At 36.8% G+C, this 24,752-nt stretch overlaps 1 protein-coding gene across 1 annotated transcript; it reads left to right on the forward strand.

Moving 5' to 3' along the window:
* Positions 1 to 1,214: 1,214 nt before the first annotated feature.
* Positions 1,215 to 24,404, forward strand: LOC117327338 (cryptochrome-1-like). Its single transcript, XM_033884271.1, has 12 exons — positions 1,215 to 1,560; positions 10,544 to 10,704; positions 10,823 to 10,962; positions 12,985 to 13,127; positions 14,073 to 14,248; positions 14,508 to 14,614; positions 14,899 to 15,039; positions 16,098 to 16,268; positions 16,944 to 17,084; positions 18,464 to 18,621; positions 19,067 to 19,260; positions 21,043 to 24,404. Exons 2-12 carry the CDS (start codon positions 10,557 to 10,559, stop codon positions 21,180 to 21,182), a joined length of 1,659 nt encoding a protein of 552 aa, XP_033740162.1. The 5' UTR covers positions 1,215 to 1,560; positions 10,544 to 10,556; the 3' UTR covers positions 21,183 to 24,404.
* Positions 24,405 to 24,752: the final 348 nt, after the last annotated feature.

Genomic DNA, 24,752 nt, shown 5'->3' on the forward strand with positions numbered 1-24,752 from the left:
CAACGTTAGTTTGTTGTAAGTTACTGTTGAATCAATGTTGTCAGGCTCAACGTTAGTTTGTTGTATATTACTGAGGGATCAATGTTGTCTCAACATAAGTTTGTTGTAAGTTACTGTTGGATCAATGTTGTATCAACCTTAGTTTGTTGTAAGGTACTGATGGATCAATGTTGTCTCAACGTTAGTTTGTTGTAAGTTACTGATGGATCAATGTTGTCTCAACGTTACATGTAGTTTGTTGTGTGTTACTGATGGATCGATGTTGGATCAACGTTAGTTTGTTGCAATCGCGCAGAAACCAGTTTTAGTAGTCATATATCATTGACTAAATAATATTCTTCATCTTCATCTCCTGATGGATTAATGTTGTCTCAACGTTAGTTTGTTGTAAGTTACTGATGGATCAATGTTGTCTCAACGTTACATGTAGTTTGTTGTGTGTTACTGATGGATCGATGTTGGATCAACGTTAGTTTGTTGCAATCGCGCAGAAACCAGTTTTAGTAGTCATATATCATTGACTAAATAATATTCTTCATCTTCATCTCCCCCCCCCCCCCCCCCCCCCCCCGAGATGTTTACATTTTAATTGGAGTTATAACTACGCGTACATTAATGTGTGTTGGCACTTTTCATGTCAAACCCCAGCTAAACAGTATTTGGTGTAATTGGCATTTAACTAACTTATTCTCGAGTGTAAATGTAGGGAAATCGAAATATCTACTAGATCTACATGCATATATATATGGTCGTGACGTGAAACAGATCACCACGTGAAGAAGCATTTCATTTATAAATTATAAAATACAGGATATTATATACAATCCATTTGTTTTTACATCAATTTCCATGTTTTATTCCATAATTCCACATATACAATATATAATATTTAACTCCGAACACATGTTATCGTAAGGTAGGCTACATGTACGTCTGACAATAATCGATTAAGGCGCCTTTGTAAATTCAGAGAGGTCTCTGGTAAATTATAGTAAAATTTTCACAAATTTCAATTCCTGGGGATGTAGATTTTTTATAGGATTTTCTATGAAAACTGAACTTTCAAAATTACATGGAATAAATTCTGTTGCAAATAGTTTGATGTTAGCCCTATTTTGAGGCTAAAATGACTGGACTATTGCTGTCGTAAGTGTAGAATCTACAAATGGCTAGGCGATTATAAAGGGACGTAACTGTGATATGCGCTGTTTTGAGCCATTGGATATGACAGAGGATAGCAACTGATTCACGTGTTACAACAACGTGCTGGAGCAATTTAATTATGTCCTGTATGCGTATCTATTGCTACATATGACAGGGTGCACAACCTCTCCTTTAGCCGGTAAGAGCTGAAAACGCCTGCTGCACATTCGTTTCGTGTTGAATTTGCAGATGTAAGACGTAATCAATCGACATGTCGCGAGCTTGAGGAGCGTTTATTTTTCCTGTTATTAATATGAAGGAAGATCAACAGTAACTTTGTGTGTGAGAGCTGTACTGCCTTATGTGGCTGTTGATTTACTAGAGAAAGATCGTCATTACTGAAGAAAATCCTGCCAGGTGAGTTGAATCATTGAGCACTAATTAAAATATAACGATCGATCGCAAATGTTGTTATTGGCACAACACAGGGGTTTGTAATAATAACATGAATATACCACAGGGGTTTTTGATATTAAGAGTAATAAACGATAGAGTCGATATTCATATAAAACCAATACTACAGGGGTTTATACATTATATTCATAATAATCTCGATTCTGTATTTTAAATTTCATTACAAATATGTATACCGTCGTATTATTATAATATACATAATGATATTGCATTACAAACCCCTGCGGTCTCACGGGGCACCTGCTTCTTACTACACTGTTACACTGTTAGACTTAGATATCTATATATACATGATGCGCCGGTTTTGCTATAGCTAGGCTAGTTATTTGCTATTTTTTATACATGTTTTTTTGATAGGCCTATCAAAAATATCCAAAATTCATTTTCTTATATATATATATGATAAAATAAGTGGTAGGGCATGGAATACATAATTTTGCACAATACATAAATTCTCACATAATGACAATTGTTTGCGATGTTCCTCTAAGTGGCCAAGGGCTGTTCTTTTTTTGTTTATACATTTGTATGTGGTGATATATATATGAATATATAGTGCCAGCTAGCTAATATAAAAATTAAGGCTTTCATTGTAATTATGCTGTTTTGAATATAACATTTCCGATAATCTTCATTTAAGAAAAGAAATATGACCAACGTTATGTACCCTTTTCAGAGAATATGGAACCCATGCAGTAATTATAAATATTTTCTTGAAGATAATTCCATTTGTTGATTAGGTTAGTTATGCGCCATTTTGTAAATGTTTAGGAAAAATATCATCTTATCCAGGATCCGCTTGTTATGAAAACTTAATTCATATACATCAGGTACATTTAGAGTTTTTAATTTAGTTTGCCCCTATGCGGGCATCCTGTTACTTCTGTTGCCCTGTTGGCATTGCTTCCATATAGGGAACATCATTATTTAAAGTGAAAATGCATGGTGCTTAGTTGACACATTCCAATTTTGCAATACTTTTTGTTTTGAAATATTATTTCAAGCATGGCATTGGGATTAATCTTAGTTTAGGATGATAATATGTCTACAGAATGGGTGAATACTTCCTACCAACAAAATTAAAGTTCTAAGCTAGATGGGTTTACAAAAAAATGTTTGCGATCATCTTCAAACTCAGAAATAAACTCAAGTTAACAACAGCTTCCACGGGCAGTGATCCATGTACGTGCTCAAATCAGGTTACACACTCGTATATATATTATAAAGTATTTGCATATCTAACAATGGAAGGTACACTTTCCTGATTTGAAATCAATATGATAGAAATGGTTCAGATACATACAGAAAGTGTGCTAAATTATGTACCCCACTCTTAACACTCAATATAAGGTACCATTTTCCTATTTATTCATTATCTATTATATATATATCACAAAATATTTTTCTTCCTCATTTATTTGTCAAATTCTTGATGCAAAAAAAATAGCGAATAGCTAGTAAAACAACGCCTCCTAGCTTACTTCATGTAACAATGACATGACCTGCAGCTAGATCATTGAAACACAAATCTAGATCTCACTGATAGATGTCTGCAGAGGTATATACATATATAGACATCTTCAGATTTCTGTCAGAGTATCCAAGTCTAGCGTAGGCCAGATGAAACTGGGTCACAGGTACTTGCCTCAGTGTACTTGTTGTAAAGACCTTATTTTCGTTACACAATATATACTGTTTATATGCAACATTTCAATGACAGTACAGTATTTACGCTGTCACCGTTGTGCAGCATATGTACACAGCTGAACGTGCCTCCAGTTGGGTTTGGAGGAGGAGAGAGGAGAGTACCTGGAAGCCAACCGTTGGAGCACAGTGACTGATCACCACTGTGGACCCCCCCATCCAGAGAGTGTTCCGAGCTAGGGGTTGAAACATTCAACGAAGGATGGACTCGGCTGATGAACACCATCAATGGCATCTGTATTATGTAAGTTTCTTCTCTGGGGGAATCCCTAGTGACAGCCAGGAAAGACTGGATGGCGACCAGGAATAGATTGGTGACTTCTGGAGAGACAGATGGCATCCAGGAAAGACTGGAGGAGGGCACAGAGGGTTGGCAGCCCAAAGTGCAGTTCCTGTGAAGGAACACCTATTTAACCAGCTACTACACGAGATACAGAAGAACACCCCCAGGGTCTTCCGAGAGGGGGGGAGGATGATAGACCCAACAGGACGGATATAACGGGAACAACACGGCTAGTACAAACGACATTGACGGGAGCAATAGAAGAGACAAGATGCCATTGTGGGAAGGTCTGCAAGAGCATCAGGGGAGTCAGGATCCATCAGGCACGCACTAAGTGTAAACCTGTGATGAAGCAGAGGGAGTGCATGGAGCAATCCAGTGAGACACAGGAGGACATCAGTCAGGATATTATAATCACACCACAGTACTGAGGACCTCTCACCTTCAGAATCAACACAGGTAGACAGTCAGCGCTCTGAGGATCAGGACAAGCCAGAGCATGTAGATGCCCTACAACGTGGCCAGGAGCAGATACAGTGGCCAACAATGGGAGACAAGGCATGGGAAGCATTCGACAATGACCTGGATAAGATCTTGGGTGCAGCCTTGATTGGGAATGTAGAGCGGAAGATAACAGCATTGACCGCGATTGTGCATTCCGTTGGGAAGGAGAGGTATGGGACGATAGAGAGGAAGAAACAGCAAACAGTGAAGTCCGCAAACAGGAGAGAACAAGAGATTAAGACGATCAGGAAAGAGATACAAGAGTTGACAAGGCAATTCAAGAGAGCTGGAGAGATGGAGAAAATCGGATTAGGTCATCTAAGAGATGGTTTGAGGGAAAGACTCAAGTCACTGAGGGCAGCAGAGAGAATACGTAAAGCACGGAGGAACAGAGGAAAGAAGAGAGCTGCTTTTGTAGCCAACCCTTACAGGTTTACAACAGCAGTTTTAGAGTGGAAAAGATCAGGAAGACTATCCTGTTCCAAAGAGGTGGTTGAGAGGTATTTAAGTGAGACACATGGTGATGCCCAGAGGGATGAACCGTTAGGACCATGCGAGAGGGTAGAGGAGGTCCCACCACCAGAAGAAGCGATGAACGAGAAGGAACCATCATGGAAGGAGGTCCAAGAAGTGGTGAGGAAAGCTAGAGCGTCATCTGCCCCAGGACCAAATGGAATACAATACAAGGTATATAAGAAGTGCCCAAAGCTTCTGAGGCGCCTATGGCTGCTGTTGAAGATCATTTGGAGGAAAGGAGTTATACCTGAGTGCTGGAAAAAGGCAGAAGGATGTTTTGTACCAAAAGAGGAAAACTCTAAGGAGATCGGACAGTTCAGGACAATCTCTTTACTGAACGTGGAAGGGAAGATCTATTTTTCTGTGCTGGCGAGGCGTTTAACAACATACATGACGTCCAACCAGTACGTAGACACATCGGTACAGAAAGGAGGTATTCCGGGTTTTTCAGTCAACTCATTGGGAAAGCAAGGGTGAATAGAGGAGACTTGACTGTCGTTTGGCTGGATCTAGCTAATGCGTATGGAACAGTCCCCCACAAACTGATTGATGAGGCGTTGGCGCACTACCATATTCCAGACCACATACAGAGAATGATCAGAAGCTATTTCAGCGGCATTCAGCTTAGATTCTCTGTAGGTGACTTCACGACTTCGTGGCAGAGGCTAGAGAAGGCAATAGTGACTGGCTGCAATATCAGTAATCCTTTTCGTGATGGGGATGAACATACTGATAAAGGCTGGGGAAAGAGAAACTAGGGGCCCGAAGACTGACACTAACATCAGACAACCACCAAGCAGAGGGTTTATGGATGACTTAACCATCATGACAGGAACCCATGTTCAAGCGCGGTGGGTACTGACTGCATTAGAGGAAACAGCGTCATGGGCGAGGATGCGCTTCAAACCACAGAAGTCGAGGTGCCTCATCATCAAGAAGGGGAAAATCACACAGCAGTTCCAGCTGAAAGTCCAAGGAGAGACGATTCCATCAATAGTCGGCAACCCAATTAAATGCCTGGGGAAGTGGTACGATGAAAGCCTTTGCGACACTAGCAGTATTAAGCGGATAGAGCAGCAAACATCAGAGGGGATGAGGAATATCGATAAGACGGGACTGCCTGGCAAGTACAAGGCCTGGATATTCCAGCATGGCCTGCTTCCCCTGGCTGACCTGGCCACTGATGTTGTACGAGATAGGGGTAACAACAGTAGAAGGATTGGAGAGAACCATCAACAGGCATTTACGGCGTTGGCTTGGAGTACCACCATCTTTCTCTAGCATAGGATTGTATAGCAGAACGTCCAAGCTACAATTACCATTCACTTCGTTAGTAGAGGAGTACAAGGTAGGAAAGGCCAGACTCATCATGACACTGAAGACTTCAAAGGATGAGAAAGTCAGGCAGGCAGGCAGGCGTTCATGTGAGAACAGGGAGGAAGTGGTCGGCAAGCAGAGATGTTGAGGACGCAGAAAGCAGGCTGAGACACAAAGATATAGTTGGGACAGTATGTCAGGGCAGACAGGGTCTAGGAACAACACACAGACAGTCATGGAGAACGGCAGACACAAGAGATAGAAGGGGGATGGTACAGAGTGAGATTAGAGCTCAGGAGGAGGAGGGAAGGAAGAAAAAAGCTGCGGAGATGGGCTGTCAGGGCGCATGGACAAGATGGGAGACTGAGGAACGGCATTTGACCTGGAAGGACTGGAGTTCTGCATCTTTCTTATGTTCCTCAAGGCAAACCCAAAACGTCTTCCGATCTTGCCAATAAATGTTTTTGCATCTGATTTTGTAGATGCATACATATATATATATATATACTGCGACATATTCCTTAGGTGTTTTATTCTTTGGATGTTCTAGGACGCTTCGGAGTGTTTTGTGTGGCTTTGTGGCTATAGTTATATTTTTGCATGCATGGCCACGTGGTATATCATATGGAGGGTTTAGGATACACCTTTGATATAGGGGACAACCACTTGGCCTTTATAGTTTTGTTGTTGTCATAATTAGTGGGTCATTTTTTGCTTTTCCCTTTATTTAGACACTCTGCAACATATACATAAATGTGAAAGACATACATACATATATGTATATGTCTGACATATATATGTCCCTTATACTTATAGATTACATATTTGACATATATATGTCCCATATATGTTGGTATATGTTTATTCGGTATGGGCTGTGATCACAGCATGTGTACACAAAGGTGTGAATGTGTAAGACCTGTCTTCGAAATTTGAAGATCAATGTCCATTTTGACTATATATATATTGATGCTGCATCGTGCAAACTATGCTGTAGTATTGCAATTGGACCGAAATGACAGCAGGTATTAGGTAAAGAGTCTTAGCAGAATTAAGTCATTTCTGTCCAATTTCAATGTACAGCTAGTTCCTGTGACAATCATGTCCGTATTGGTTGGTCATTATACGCATTAGACCTGTATTTTTGGAAGTAATATGCATGAAAAGTTGTTTTTTGACTCCCTTGGCAATTAAATCCCTGGTTTTTTTACCATTTTAAATGATTTGTTTGAAAATCAATTCCTGACATTCATCAACTAGCAGACACTGATAGTGATTTTTACTTTTTAGCCCTAAAGATCTAGAGAAGAGAGCTTATTATACTATACAGTATTATGCATACTAGAGCACACTGGGGTATTATCGACCACTGGGTATTATCGACCATTTGTCTTATTAAAGCTTGATATAAGTCGTAAGAAGCTTTGTCTTGTCATTCAATCGCTTCTATCACTTAGAATACTCCCTTCGGAATAACTTGAGGTTTTCCTTAGATTTCTGAGAGACTTTAAATTCCTAATGGATAACATTGTTGAAACTGGCAAGCGCGGGTCTTTCAAAACAACGTAACGTTACAGGATAATTTAACTGGAAAGGGAAAATGAAAGTGTTTTTTTTAACATGCACACGCAGACAGTCTGCCAGTTTTTATTGTTTGAACTGTATATGAATGAGTATTTTTAATGTTTTTATGAAAAATGGGATAGTCATGTCAGCTACAAGAAAAATGGGATGGTCGATAATACCCTGATGAAATTATAATCGCAGGGTATTATCGACCGTTGACTAAATAAAAAAATAAATGGGAGTTCCGCACGTATGATTTGACATTATACAGGCTATATAAATATTTGACTCATTAGTAAACTATTTGTTTGATAGTGTAATGGTTAAAAAAGAGAAAATAAAGTGATAGTTCCACGAATTTGTTCTGAAATTGAATACGAGTTCGAATACACTCACCAGCACGTATTTCATTTTTTTCTGTTGTAATTGATCAATTAGAATTAAGATATGCAGCGCATTGTAACCAAAATAACCCGTATATTCAAAATCAAATTGGTAATTTGATGGATTTAAAATTACAATAAAAGGATTTATTTATTAGATTATATCTTTTTTATATACACTTGTGTTTATATTTATTTACCAGAACAGTCCCTAATGAATCAGATACAAGCTTTAATCCCACTGTAACATATTAACATATCAACAAAACAGTTGAAAATAATTAGCACCTGGTTACGTATCAGATTGATGATAAATATCAGTTCTGTAGTTTATGGTAGTAGATTCTAAGATTCTGTGCAGCAACGATGCAACTCTCATAAACCTGAATCGGGATGCTGATATTCAGGCATACTGCAGGTCCTGGTGCAACTTCTGTCTGTAAGGCCTATATACATGTATACGTAGCTTGAAACAACTTACATTTTGTATTTGTTTCCATAGTTTGTTTTCCACACCCTATACCTTATACATTTCTGTAGTTACAACTGTGATTTTAAAAGAAGATTCGTATATGACCGAGGAGTGTGTTATAGCAAGTTTGGATGAAAATATTGTCGATAAAAAAAAAAAATATACTATCAATTCTTTAAAAAGTTTTCTTACGGTCGATAATACCCGGAAGTGGTCGATAATACCCTGCGTATATTATTGAATAACACCGAAGGTTATCTCAAGGTCATAACACGTCTGTGCATCCAGTTGGTCAATTAATATGGCTCGTCAATGAGGCTATCGAATCATCGATGTTTGAGCAGTATGTGACAGTGCAACTCTCGGATGCAGTGAATTTACCCTTAAACGGTCGATAATACCCCAGTGTGCTCTACATGTATTTTTTTTTTATATATGTATGATATACTTATATGGGGAAGGATCTGGCGGCTTTCATATGACACATATATCTGTCACATATATATACTGCTGATCTTTCCTTCCAGAAAACTAATACCTACAACTGCATGTATTCTGATATATTTGACCAGAAGCTGGCATAGAGTACAATGAAGCTTCCACATACAAATGAACTTGACCTATTTTCACAGTTGTCAAATATGTACATATACAGAAAAGTGACCTTGACCTATTTTCAAGGTCACAGACATTAAATTAAATCTTTAAAAACTGTTAAGAATCATTTATAAGTTTCCGAAAGACCTAGAGTAATTGAAAGGTTTCCTGATAAAGGACTAGTGACTATATGATGTATGTTTCTTCTTATAATGACCTTGCCATTGACATACTTTATTTTCAATTTGTTACATGTTATTATAAAAACTTTTATGACTTTAAATTGTGAACACAATTTAATTACTAATTAGACCAAAGTCAATGTGTCTGATATGTCAGTTTTTTCAGTACTGGATCATTTCGCCATTCTGATGGAGATAGTAATTAATGTTACAGGATATGTTGAAGTTAGTGGTTGGTAAAATCAGGTTTCACTAATTATATAATTATAAACACATAGATGTTGATATCTGCTGTAAATAAAACATTAACACCTGTGATTAGGGCAATTTCAGCAACAGCTAACAGCATTATTATTACTGTCTAGAGATCGTCTAGACCGCAATTATATACAGTGTATTCTATTCATAGCTACATCACCATTCTTCATCTGTTACATTAATGACAATGACAATTCTTAGATATATAAAACTCACGTTCCTGAACATGTGAAACCAATTTTATCAGACAGTTCTTTGATATGTTAGATACTTTATAGTGCTACATTTGTAGCTTTACATTTACTGTATACAAGCTTAAAGTGCAAGTGCACTGGTAGTACACAGTTAAGACTAGTAACTAGTGCATGCACTTTGTTTTGTCTAGTAGTGTACTAAGGTTTACAGACTGATTATAATACTGTCTATTGAATTTTATTTTTGGTTGCCTCCTACATATCAATGCTTCAGGCCCTAAGCATCACTGACTAGTCTGGAAGAGCCAGCTGTTTGATGCAGCAGTCTTAAGTTGGAACACTTATTAATATGCACCCACTTGCAATATTTTTTATCCTACATTTTCAGCTCCCCTTGACCAAATACCATCATATCTAATTATGTCATCAGTGTATGTCATTCTATATATAAAAAAAAATACATCTGGAAATAAAACCATAATTATTAATATTCAACTATCAATAACTTTTTTTACTTAAGAAAAGAATACCTCGCAAATACTTAACAAATGAATTTTTCCCATTAAAGCCACTTCTTGGATGAATGGCAGGTGAGCAATACAGGCTCATTGGGCCTTTTGTTGTAAAGAATTTTGATATTCCCATCTTGAATTTTTGATGAAAACTTATTGGCATTATCTTTACACTACACATTAAGAAAAATGAATTAAAGAGAATTTTCCTGTATAGTTTTAGTTTAGAGATTTGATTCCAACAGCTATTTTTTGGGATGGAGCAAGTTGAATATTAAAAAGATATTGGGAAAATTTGCATTTCCTGATCAACTCATCCTGAGCCTTTCTCAGGCAGGTCGATAAGAGACTGTGGGGGTAAGATGAATTGGCCACACTGGCTAGACAGTAGCAAGATGCTATAAACTCTCAATGTTTCTTTTGTATTAATTTTTGCAGATTGAAAAAAAGAATGGAGGAAGAACCACAAAAACAGAAAATTGTTGCTATCCATTGGTTCAGGAATGGACTCCGTATCCATGACAACCCTGCCTTGTGTGATGCGTTAGAAAACTGTGATGAGTTTTATCCCATCTTTATATTTGATGGGGAAGTTGCAGGTATGTAGTATAGTTGTGATATAGTGTTTTCTTTATTTCTAAATAAACATCTGTATTATTGTTAATTGGCAAATGTAATCTTTTTATGATTATACTGTATATTGCTATCATTTAACAGGAACAAAATTTTCTGGATTCAACCGAATGCGCTTTATGCATGAAAGCCTTGAAGATCTGGACAATACTTTTAAAAAGAATGGAGGCCGATTGTATACGTTTCAAGGAAAGGCAAGAGATGTGTTGGAAGGCTTACTTCATGTAAGGATGACATATTTTGCATGTTTATATATGTACTTATAGTATATGAATTGTCTAAGATCTCTCAATTTTTTTTTCAAACACAATAAAGTACCTGTATGACAGCTCCTTCTCCTGCTCCAAGTCTGTAAAGGTTTTTGAAATTATAAAGGTTTCATGTGTTTAAAGATTAGATAAATGTTTTTGTCACTTAATTGGATATGAAACACTCATGAAATGTTACCTCCCGAGAAAAAGATTTCCAACTGAAGTCTGATCTAAGTTCGTAAGAGTTATTCCCCTGTATAATCAGGAGTCTTGTTGGTCTGTGTGACACCAGGAACATGACAGAATGTGATAAAATACACCGTGTCGTATCACCTTAATATGCATTCTGAATTTGGTGCAACTTTCAGACTTCTAATCTAGCATCAATTGCTAGGTGTTATCAGAGGTAAAGTTCATGAATAAGGTCATATTTCATGTCTTTACTTCAAACATTAGAGAGGTATAGCAACCTTACATGTACTTGTACAGGTACGGGTAGCCTACACATACACGTACATGAAATGCTTATTTTTGGTATTACAAAGCATATACGTGTACGAGTATTTGTGAAGAAAGAACTGTTTTTATTGGTTGTTTTTAACTGATGATGAAGTGTAGTGTCAGGACAGAGTGGTGGCTTATCATCTACTTGCTGCTATAGGAGAAGATGATGATCTTATGTTATTATCATTGAAAGGAAGAGAGCTCTAGACTGAAAAACCATTGTTTAATTTTGAAGACCTTACAAACCAGAAATGCAAAAAGTTTCGGTTTGAGAAGGACGGTATTTTATTGTTGGGTCATGCTCTACAAATACCATCTAAAATTGAATGTCCAAATAGGACAACATGTTCCGGCCTTGAAGGCATCTGCATTCTTTTAAGACGCTTGACATACCCTAACCGTCTTATTGACTTGTGTTCTCTTTTTGGAAGATCGTCCACAGCCATGTCTTTCATTGTCAATGAACTCTTGGACTTTCTACATGATACTCACGGACACTTGTTAAGGGATCTGAATAGATCATAGTTGTCAGAGCAAAATCTGGATGAGTTTGTTAATGCCGTCCGAGCACGTGAGGGGCCTCTTCCTAACTGTTGGGGTTTTATTGATGGAACCGTGCGACCTGTATTTAGACCCACACAGCACCAGAAACTGATATACAACGGTTGTAAGAGAGTGCATGCACTTAAATATCAAAGTGTACCCGTTACACCTAGCTAACGGCCTTGTGGACATACATCATCACACCATACAGAGGAGGGGTTGTTACGGCCAACCAGGCACTATTTAATAAAAAAGATGTCGGCTGTTTGCATACGCGTTGAATGGACATTCGGGAAAATCCTTGATCTGTTTTCCTTTCTTGCGTGATTATAAGAAAAACCTGATGATGTGTTTGCAGCCAGTTGGCAGTTTCACTGATTGCAACAAAGTTGAAATAAAGAAGCTGATTTCATGATGTACGTGTTGCATTATATATATATCTGACATAACGGTTCTGTTGAAAATTAAATTGGTCACTATTTACTGTTCAGTTCATGGGGACATGAGAAATTGTTGAAGATCTAGTTGTCTAACAATATTTCTCTTATCAAGTGTTGACTGGGATTCTCAAAATAATGTACATCATAAGTTTCATGTGAGGAAATCTATAGATTAAGCTATATAATCTACATGTTGGCATGTCGCCGCATTACAAGTTGTGTTGTCGTACACATACACGTAACATTGCTAAACCTCTCTATTGTGTCTACATCTACAAGTTTTGAAGCAGTGTTGTAGGATGTTACAAAACCTTCCCAGTTATGTAGCGATATAGGTAAAATGTCATTGTTGTCTGTGCAATCCAGTTCAATCACTGACTTATTCATCAAATGTCAATCTTTTAATCTTTTATTATATATGATGATTTCATGTTTCATTTAAATGAATAAAATATGAATGTTTAATAAGTAATCTATTTAAATGATCAGCCTGACTTGTCTATGACAGGAGTGGAATGTGACCCGTTTGACATACGAGGCAGAGGTAGAGCCTATCTGGGAGACCCGTGATAAAGAGGTGGAGGAACTTTGTCAGGAACATGGTATACAACTTATCTCCAGGATATCTCATACCTTGTGGAACCCATCGGAGTAAGTATGGGGATCCATCGCAGTAGGTATGAGGGTAACAAAAACTGGCAGGTTCTGTAAGTCCCAAGAATACCCTGGTTATTGCCATTGGTATGTGATAACTTATGAGTCCCAAGAGTAAGTGTCCTCTTGTTATTAATGAAACCTATGTTTTGTATTTGTACATCTGTAAATTAGCTTTTAATTGTCATCATTTTACAGAATCTTCAGTTTTAAGATGATACCTAAAATGAGATTAACAAATTAGCTCTATCCACATTTCAGAACAAAAATTTTGCAGTAGGGGAGGGGGTTTATTTGAGATAGTTCAGTTTGTCATAGTAGAGAACTAATTTCTGTAACAAACAAATTCACCAAGGCTACGGAGACTGATTCACACCAAGGCTAGGGAGACTGATTCACACCAAGGCTAGGGAGACTAATTCCAACCGAGGATAGGGAGACTAATTGCCTTCAAGGCTAGGGAGGCTAATTCACACCAGGGCCAGAGAGGCAAGCCTCGTGTTTGGGTGAAAGATTCTATTATTCTCACAAAGGGAGACTAATTCATACAAAGGCTAGGGAGGCTAATTCATACCAAGACTAGAATTCCAACCACAAGGCAAAGGAGGTTAATTCCTATGAAGGATAGGGAGACTGAGTATCACAAAGGCTACATGCTTCAGATTAATGAGACCTCTGAATTACTAATACTCTTTGAACTCTTCCATGCACTGTAACTTATCATTTTGATAGTAACTGCAAAAAGAATGGATTTGACCTAAGTACTATAATAGAATACATAATGTCTCAAAAAGTGTCAGAAAGATCCCACAAGATGAAGAAAACTATCTTAATGCAATTGTGGGATGGGATAATCTTAATGCAAATGTAGGATCATCATGTTTGGTGTGTGTATGTTACCACTAGGAGATATTGTAAAGTAATGATACATTTTTGGTTTAGAGTGATAGAAAAGAATGGAGGTTCTCCGCCGGTCACCTACAGCCATTTTGAACTGACCACTGCCTTGCTTGGGCCCCCTGAACGTCCTGTACCAGTTCCTAATCTAACCAAAGTCAATAAACCGGTGCCTGATAACTTTGATCAGAAGTTTGCTCTTCCCAGTGTCAAAGACCTAGGTTTGTATGATTTCTTAACTAGTAATTGTAACTCTGTGTCAAAGACCTATAGGTTTATATGATTTCTTAACTAGTTATTGTAACTCCATATATGGTCTGTTGATGAAAAACCACAGAAAACAGGTTATGATAAGTTACCAATGATCTATGTAGTTACCTGTTCTGGAGGATGGGTCCTTTTAGCCCCCTGCCAATTTGATTCTATCAGTTTTGGTGAAATATAAACCACCTAACTGCCATTGTCTACTTTGTTTACCAGGATATGAACCAGAATGCAAGGAGCAGATGGAGCGCATTAATGAATGGAAGGGGGGAGAAACTAAGGCTCTGCAGCTACTGGAGGAACGACTCAAGAATGAGAGGAAGGTGATTAGGAAAGTTTACTGAAACATTCATTAATGTTAAGATAACATGTCATATCATTTTTAGCAGAAATTATCCACAATTCTTATCTCTTCAGTAAATTCAAATAATTCATGGTCAGTGTCCCATTGTTTCAAAAACATAAATCCTAAGATACTGGAAACCTTAATTCTAATTTTAGAATTAGCCTGATATACCAGATTTAGCCATTTTGGAATTTTCGATCTTGCATTTTACTTGGCATATTGTTGTCTCTGTCATCAATTGTTTTGTGTTTACAATTTCAGCCTATGACTGACAAAATAATGCTGCCCAATCAGTTTTTACCGGACCTAGTTGGGCCTCCCACAAGTATGAGTCCCCATCTACGATTTGGCTGTGTGTCTGTACGGACCTTCTACTGGGGCATACATGACTTATATCAGGAGGTAGGTAACATCCTCAAAGAGGAAAGTTATAGGTCAAAGTTCAATGCTATCAACTGGGACATAAACAACTTATATCAGGAGGTGTGTAACATCCTCAGAGAGGAAAAGTTTATAGGTCAAAGGTCAATGCTATCTACTGGCACATACATGATTTATATCAAGTGGTATTAAGTAACATCTTCCAATAGGACAGTTTATACAGTAGGTCAAAGGTCAGGGCCATCTACTGGGGTAGATATGACCTATATGAAGGTTTATAAAAAACTCTTAAGAGTGTAGTGGATGGGTCAAAGGTCAAGACTATCTAATGGGGTATACCTGATCTACATGTATATCAGGGGTAAGAAAAGCACACCAAGATGATGATTAAAAGGTCAAAGGTTAGGACTACTTTATTGGGTACTCAACTACACTTGGCCTATGAAGAAAACACTTGATAGGATAGATAAAAGGTCAAAGGTCACAGCTATCTAGTGAGGGAAACATGACCTATACAAATTCTTGAAGACACTCTTGCACGCTTGATCCAATGCCAGGTGGATGTGAACAGATATGTCTTTATGTAAAAGGAATGTGACTACAGAAAGTTCAGATCACAGAAAAGGCCAAAATCTGAATCAGCCAGCATTTACTTAGTAATGTAGTTAAAGAATGATTGTGTAGAGCTTAATTATTCGACTGGTTTTGACAAAATATGTTATATGTATACAGAATGAGATTTTACAGTGTTAAAGAAATACCCCTGTTACTATATAATAATATACAAACTGGGTGGTCAGGTAGCACAGTGGTAACACACTTGACATTCACCTTGGTGGCCAGGGCTCATGTCCCTGATTTGATGTGAAAAGGTATAGGGTCACCTGCCCATCCATGTAGGTTTTCTCTGGGTACCTCGGTTTCCTCCCACAGTAAGACCCTTCCCATGCTTCAATAAGGTCAAACAGCAGTGATTAATATAATTGTAAGTTGGATTAAATTGTTTAGTTTGTAGTCGTTGTAAAATATATTAAAGTTTACATGCATGGTATTTTAATGATTATGGTATTTGATCGAAGATTCATGCTGACAAAGAAGTTCCTGTGTCGCTCACTGGCCAGCTGGTTTGGCGGGAGTATTTCTACACTATGTCTGTGAGCAATATACACTATGACAAGATGAAGGAAAACCCTATCTGTCTGGACATAGCCTGGGATGAGGATGCAGAGAAACTGGAAAAATGGGTCATGGTAACGTATTTCTTCATCATTCTCATCCAAATCATCACACATTTTACATCTTTGTGCATTTTCTTTCTGGCTTTGACTTGATGAATAGTTTACATGATTTCAAGATTTTAGTGAAAATTTAAATGATGTAATTTTACTATTCTTCCATGTAAAACAAATTATTGTATGCCTATGATTGTGACACTGAAAATCAAATTTTTGAACACATCTAAATGATCACACTAAATGTGCAATCATGACGGTTCTTGTCAAGATGTCTGCATGAATTGTGGTTATACCATGTCAAATTAGACTTTATTGAGAAGGTCTTAGTGTTACTGTAACATAATGATTTATAAAATTTTTACAAGCGACATGTATGAAATTATCAGCTTGATAAAAACACATATATCATCACAATAATGATTATTTTTTGTTTTTTATCAGAATGGTACTTTCTATACACCTCATTTAAATCTGCCATTTTCCAGATCAGATCCAATTGAAGGGACGTTAAATAATTGGTTATTTTAATGGACTTCTGCAGTACTTGTGACAAATATCAATATTCTGTCATAACTCATAAAATATATGTAATATTCAACAGGGAACCATTCAACATTCTCTATTTATTGTATTGTCATAATAAAACTAAATTTAACTAAATATTCTATTTACTGGAATTTGTTCTTGTAGGGTAAGACTGGGTTTCCATGGATCGATGCAGGCATGAACCAGCTGAGGGCAGAGGGCTGGTGTCACCATGTGGTCCGACATGCTGTTTCCTGTTTCCTCACTCGTGGAGATCTCTGGATCAACTGGGTGCAGGGCTGCCAGGTAAGGACCAGTGTGTTAAAGCTCAAGGAAAAAAAAAATGAAAAAAAAAATGATAAATAAAATTTTCTTTCTGTTTTAATGAAATCATACTAGTTTTATTAGGTCACCTGAGACAAAGTCTCAAGTGACCTATTCTAATCCCCTTTTGTCCGTTGCCGTACGTCGTCCGTCGTACGTCCGTAAACAATTTACATTTTCGACTTCTTCTCCAAAACCTCTAAACCAAATTCAATGAAATTTGGCTGGAAGCTTCTATGGCTAAAGGTCAACCAAAATTGTGAATTATATGGTCCCCACCCCCCAGGGGCCTGAGGGGTGGGGCTAAAAATGGTCAAATTGACTGAAATTTCAAAAATCTTCTTATCTACTCTCAGATTTGATGGAATCAAATACTTTTCATAAATGGAAGGGTCTTAAGGTACTTTACCAAAATTGTGAATTTCATGACCCTTGGGTCTCATGTTTGCCCCTGGGGAGGGGGTAAAATTTACTATAGTTTATATAGGGAAATCACATTTTTGACTCTTAATTTGTTTGATTTCGATTGGAATTCATTCTAACTTGGTTAACATTATCAGCATGGGAAGACAGTTTGATGACATGCTCATGTTGGCCCTGACTGACCCCTAGGGGCTGATGGGTGGGGCCAAAAAGGGTCAATTAAATTAACTGAAATATTTCAAATCTCAGGTGACCGTTAAGGCCCTTTGGGCCTCTTGTTATTATACCTCCATTTTGGTATGATGGAAGTACATAATACGCAGACCTGTAAACAATACCTATATCACTATTTCTGAGAACTTACCTAAGAGGTGAGATCTTTCTTAAAGTGATGAATTCAGTTTCCCCTTTGTTCGTAGATAGGAAGAACAATGTGTATGTAAAGCTGCCAGGCAGTCCTCCTAGATTTTATAGTCAAGAGTTTGTTTTTGCTATATTTCAGAAGGAATTGAACAAAACTTCTCTTATTGTACAGAAATGTTCCCTATATGTCCATTTCGGATTTTAATGGCCAAGACTGTGCAGACTTTTCACAAATTGCTTTCCTTATTACTCAATAGTAAAAAGTCCTTCTCTTGGATTTTCTCACATGACCACAAATGGTGGGGACCAATGCAAGATCCCTCTTAAATATCTTTTTATCATTGAATCATGTATTTTCTTAGCAGAATTCAATTTCACAGTGATTCCTTTAAAATTTAGGACCAAATTTATTCAAATATGCTCTACAATTGTGAGTGGCAGCTTGTATAATACCTAGAACAATCTTTCCTGTAAAAATAACTTTAAAAATGTTTCACATATTGAAACATGCATGATATCTAATCTTTTTCCGTCCACTCTTAATGATATTAAAACTATACATTTGATCCGTCCAGGTGTTTTTTAAGTACCAGCTTGATGCTGATTGGTCAGTTTGTGCTGGTAATTGGATGTGGATGTCAAGCTCAGCATTTGAGAAAGTGTTCCAGTGCTCGACTTGTTTCTGCCCTGTTGGGTATGGCCGCCGTATGGATCCTAAGGGAGAGTATGTCAGGTAAATAGACTATAAGGTTACACCTGAAAGCTTATAATTATGAGGGACTTGATAGAGAGATTTTCAAGGCCTCTTTTGCCAATTTAGACCAATGAAAATTTAATTGTATAGGTACATAACTGTAAGACAATTAAAACAAAGATTAAAAATGTCATTATATTAATAATTCAAATGAATGTTGAATAAAGAATGACATTTGAGGAAAAACTGAGAGAGAAAATCTAAAGAATGGCATTTTAAAAGAAGAAATCATGTTCTTTTGTTTTGTCAATTCACTTGTGTTGCTGTTTAAGATAGAATACAAAAAAATTGTGATCACATGATGACAATTAGCAGAAATAGTTGGAGAGGTGCGGTTGTTATTGAAGCCTCAGGGCTTTTCGTATTTTATCAAATCCTTCTTGATCCAGATAGTATCAGTCATGAATCTATTCTTATTTTTTAGGCGATATGTGCCTGTTTTGAAAGATATGCCAATACAGTACTTGTTTGAACCTTGGAAAGCACCATACTTCATACAGGAAAAGGCTAACTGTATAATAGGGAAAGACTACCCCCGACCTATGCTGGATCACAAACAGGCCTCTATGTACTGCCGCAGCAAGATGATGGAGGTCCATAGACGACTTGCTTCATCTAGTAAGTTTTGCATGCTCATTTATTTTATGTGATTTTGATTCTTTTAACATTACAAAAATTTTAATTGACTGTCAACAAGAAACCAGATCTTCCAGTTTTGCTCACAATAAACAAACGAAGAGGTAAATATCGCTGTCTGTCACTGAGTCTGTCCGCCACAAACTATAAGTGTAATTCCTCCTCACTGGGTGTTGGATTCTGCTCATACTTTGCACAGAGAAAGAAATGTTATGACAGCAGTTGTCCTCAGCGATAGAAATTGATGATGTTACAAATTTTGCTGGAGTTTTAGTCCTTGAGTGTTTAAAAGGACTTAAACTCCTACTCATTCTTGGCTCACTCTACTTTTCGAGGCTCACTCTGCTCACTCTTGGCTCACTCTACTTTTCGAGGCTCACTCTGCTCACTCTTGGCTCACTCTTCTTTTCGAGGCTCACTCTGCTCACTCTTGGCTCACTCTTCTTTTCGAGGCTCACTCTGCTCACTCTTGGCTCACTCTACTTTTCGAGGCTCACTCTACTCACTCTTGGCTCACTCTACTTTTCGAGGCTCACTCTGCTCATTCTAATTTCTGTCACTTTTTATTGCAAATGTTTGCTACAGAAATCTCCTAAGTGTAATTCAGACAATCCTTTACACATTGTATTAGAAAGTAATTTTACTTGGTAAATTTAAAGTAGTACCGAACCGTAAATCATATGAAGATGTACTTTTCTGGTAAGTAAGGAATATCAATTTGATTCAAGTTTTTTTGCCAGAGTTATGTCCCTTCGCACTCACACTTGCTCAATCCAAATAGTGAGGCATAATTAAGTGATGTCTATTGTGTTCAGACCAAAGTAAATCAGAGGCTGAGGCCTAGTCAGCTACACATTGTCACTTTTTTTTCTCTACACATGCTTATGATATGTAACCAAAGTGAGTTTGCTTCAACTATAGTTAGTTCCTAGCTAGTCACAATAGTTTCTTATTGAACTCGCTCACTGTAATTTGACAAGTTCTGTTTTGTTATGGCCAGTGATAATAGAGAGGGTAGTACAAACACAGCAGTTCATCCTTATATTTATTGTGTAGGTTTAAATAGTTTCATATAAACAACTAAAAAGTTTTTCGGCATAGCCGTATAATGTTCTTTTGGCCCCGGATATGATGCGACAGGTGGCGTTACTTGTCAAAATGGAGTATGTAATTGGTCAGTGTAGGGGTAAATGCAAAATGCAGATACACAGTTAAAAACAAAACAAAGTTAATATTGAAAGCAAGCTGAATAAGTGGTATTATCTTTTCAAATGACACATTGATAAAGTTATATTCCTGATTCAAATGCTGTCTTATCATCACCAAATGTGATTCTAACTGATATATATATAGTTTTGTTATCCATTCTGAAACGCATTAGTTCCTTCATTTATTTCACCAGCAGTTTAATTTACTACCAGCATTAAAACTATGCTGTTAATCTTTTTAAAAAATATTTCTTGTTTTACTAAGTCTTGTGTTTTTCATTGCATGGCTGAGGAGCAAATTAGACCTATTAGGACCATTTCGGTTAATGCTGAAGAAAATGTCAATATAATGATATTATATGATATTATGTACCACTCAATGCAGTAAACACTTCTATACATTTCAATGTTTATTTATTTCCATGCTATATTTAATGACCATGAATTTTGGCAAAATTTAAACACTAACAAATATCATCAACTATACATGTACAGTAAACATATTACAGTGTATGGAATGTAATCCTTTGGTAACAGCTTTCTGCTTGTCTTTCAGGTCCTATTCCTCACTGTGCTCCATCCAATTCCAAGGAAGCCAACTTCTTCAGCTGGTTGCCAGAATCAGAGGTTTTGTCGCTTTGTAATCACACACAACACTTGTGGCCTGAGAATAAATCTGTCGGTATAAGGTCATAAAATTGGGAGAAGGTCCATCTCTCACCCTCGACTGGTGTATCCACAGTTTTACCGGCATGACAATAAATCTATAAGGTCATAAAGATGGGAGAAGAATTATCTCTTATCTGGACTGGTGTATCCACACTTTTACCGGCATGACAATAAATCTCAAGGAATAAGGTCATAAAGATGGGATCTAGAAGATTCATCTCTTATCCTGGACAGGTGTATCCACATTTTTACTGGAGGAAGAAAACATCTTTTGCTGTAAAGTCATGAACATTGAAGAAAATTGAATCCTCTCTTACTTTCTGGACAGGTGTAATTTTAATTTTTATGACATCACAGCAAGAATGCATTGATGCTACATTGACCATTCAATCATGACGCAACCACATCGTTATCACATACGTAAGAGGTCAAACAGGGTTATACCAGCAGAAAATTAATAATTCTTCCCCAGAATGGGGATGGGGACCTCAACCCTCAGGATGTTTATGAAGTGGAGAATCTTCACTCTTGATCTAGGGTAACTATCTCGCACCAAAAGAGGTGATATATTTGATAGGTCGAAATTTTGTCTATTTTCCTGTTGTTTTCTTGATGTTTTTCAAGTTTAAATTCTGTTGTATGACTTTTTAATTAAGTCATAATTGTTTTGTCTATTTTCCTGTTGTTTTCTCGATGTTTTCCAAGTTTAAATTCTGTTGTAATACTCTTAAATCAAATCATAATTGTTTTGTCTCCTTTGCTGTCAAGTCTTTGATTCCATTGTATGACTAATGAGTTGATGTACTTTCATTAAGATATTTGATATCTGTACTTTCCAGTAACAGGTCATCATTGCACTATATGGACAGTTGGCTTCTGAGTTGTCAGACTCTCCCTTGATACTCAATAATATTGACTTTGATTCGTAGACCAACGTTACTTTTTTTATGGCATAATTTCTTATATCATATTTGACCTAATAAGCTATAAGCAAAGCCACCTACCCTCCCAACCCTCTCTCTCCAACCTTTTTTTTTCAGGAAAAGAGGATGTGTGTGCTAATTCAAACATATAAATAATTCCTTACTTCACAGATTTGCCAATATATTTTTCGCCACATAAAAGTATGTACAATGTAAATGAAACAAAAATTGTTACTTTTATTACCCAGATTTCACATGGAAATTTAAATTTGTACATGGTTTTATTCAGCACACCCCTTTTGTGTATGTATAAGGTTGAACATGATAGTTAAAAAAATACTTTTCCTACAGAAATATTTGAATGCTGAAAAGATAATCTTGTTTGAAAGTGCACTTTCATTTGGAACATTTATTTTTTCTACCTATATATTGAAGCCTATATGTACTTGAAGTTATGATGATAATCACTGCCATGTAATATAGGTTCAAAAGATGTTTTGGACAGATGGACAGATGAAAAAAGGGGTCTTTTAAAAGTGAAAAGTGCATTAGTGATTTAGATTTCCACTGAAAAAATTCAACATTGCCCAATCTACATAACAAGTGTTTTGGTGTTCATGTATTTGCAAAAAAGCATTAATTTGAGGAAAATTACATACATTTGTATCTGATTGTACACAATGTATTACTCAATAGATTTGTTAAGCAATTATGTGGTTCTGCGAATGTAGTGAAAATTAATATTGTAATGAATGTTTGATTTATAATTGTGGTGCTACATAGAAATGTAAAAAAAATATTCAAAAAAAAGAAACAAACAAAAACAAAAAAATACAGATTACATATGTGTAGGTGTACAAAACCTTTCTGCAATTATCATTTTCCATTGTTATCATTTACCAATTTTGTGTTGAACAATTTGTGCTTCTGATATTCAATGGTCTGAAAGTAAAGTAAAAGAAAACATGTTGACATCGTAATTACCCAACATCTGCCAACAGGCTGTATCCTAAGTCTGGTTCTATCGTTTGTGAAGTAAAGTGTTAATTGATTCTGTTGTCGTTATCCCTGTGTAGTAACCACTTAATGTTTAATTGGAATTCTGATGATACCATTATAATGTTTAATTTGACTCATGTAGTAACAATGGAATGTATAATGGTACTCAGTAGTTAACAATATAATGTTTAATGGGACTTGGTATTAATCAATACACGTATAATGTTTGATTTGGCTCCCAGAGTTACCAGGATAATGTTTAATTTGACTCATGTAGTAACAATGTAATGTTTAATGGTACTCAGTAGTTACCAGTGTAATGTTTTATTTTACTCATGTAGTTACCAGGATAATGTTTAATGGGACTTAATTGTGTAGTTACCAGTATGGTGTTTAATGGAGGGGCCGCGGTGGCCAAGTGGTTAAGGTGTCCCGACACTTTATCACTAGCCCTCCACCTCTGGGTTGCGAGTTCGAAACCTACGTGGGGCAGTTGCCAGGTACTGACCGTTGGCCGGTATTTTTTCTCCGGGTACTCCGGCTTTCCTCCACCTCTAAACTTGGCACGTCCTTAAATGACCCTGGCTGTTAATAGGACGTTAAACAAAAACAAACAAAAACAAACAAGTGTTTAATGGGGTTCGTGTAATAATCAATATTATACAATCATGGCACTCTGGAGAAGGTTGTATTGGTTATTTGAGCTCCATAAACCATCATATTGCTTGAAGCAAAGTGTCATAAATGCTTTATGACTTTTTGGTATCAAAATCAGAGCACAGAATGCCAAAGGTATATTTTTATATTTCAACTGCATCTTATCACACTAGATTCATGAATACGTCATAAACACTCTCACGCATCCTGACGGAATGTTTCTTACAAATCTGATTGGCTGAAATTACTCGACGTCACAGGTCACTCGCACAGCCTGCAGTACGATGTTTTATTACTGTGACAGAGTGTAATTTGATGTTTAATGGCTCAACTGTTCTTGAAGTCAGTTTCTGGTGGAGGTTTTCTTGTAAACAGTGTAACGGGATCAGTTAAAGGATCAGTTACAGGATCAGTTACAGGAACAGTTACAGGATCAGTTACAGGCAATTACTGATATGAGGTTGTTACAGGATCAGTTACAGGCAATTACTGATATGATGGAACATCAGACTTTAAGAAAACCGAATTCACGTAAATCTGAATAAATTCAATTGATTAACATAAAATGTTAAAGTTTGAGTCCTCTAAATGTTAAGTATATATCTATATTTATGTATGTTTGTGTTTTGAATGTGCCATTTGATGGAATATTAAATTGTTGAAAAAAATTCTTGTTGTCTTTTACACCAATATTCTAAACCAGCATTTGATAGAAAATGGACAGAATACTAGTGAAAGGGTGATGTACAGTTGTATTTCTACCACATGATTATCAGATTATCATATACGATTATCAGATTGTCATATCAAATTCAGTGCCGTAGGAAGCGGGGAGGGGGGGGGGGGGGGGGGCAATTTGTCCCCCGCCCCATACACACACACTTTTTTGACATCTAAAATTATAAAAAGGGAAAAAATCTAACGAATTTTGATATTTATTTCGAATAATATCTGTAATTTTTCGAACCGAAAATGTTTACTTGAAGCCAACGATAAAAACTTAATCTTGTACATCCGG

Source organism: Pecten maximus, chromosome 5 (genome assembly GCF_902652985.1).
Source record: "Pecten maximus chromosome 5, xPecMax1.1, whole genome shotgun sequence".
Lineage (NCBI taxonomy): Eukaryota > Metazoa > Mollusca > Bivalvia > Pectinida > Pectinidae > Pecten > Pecten maximus.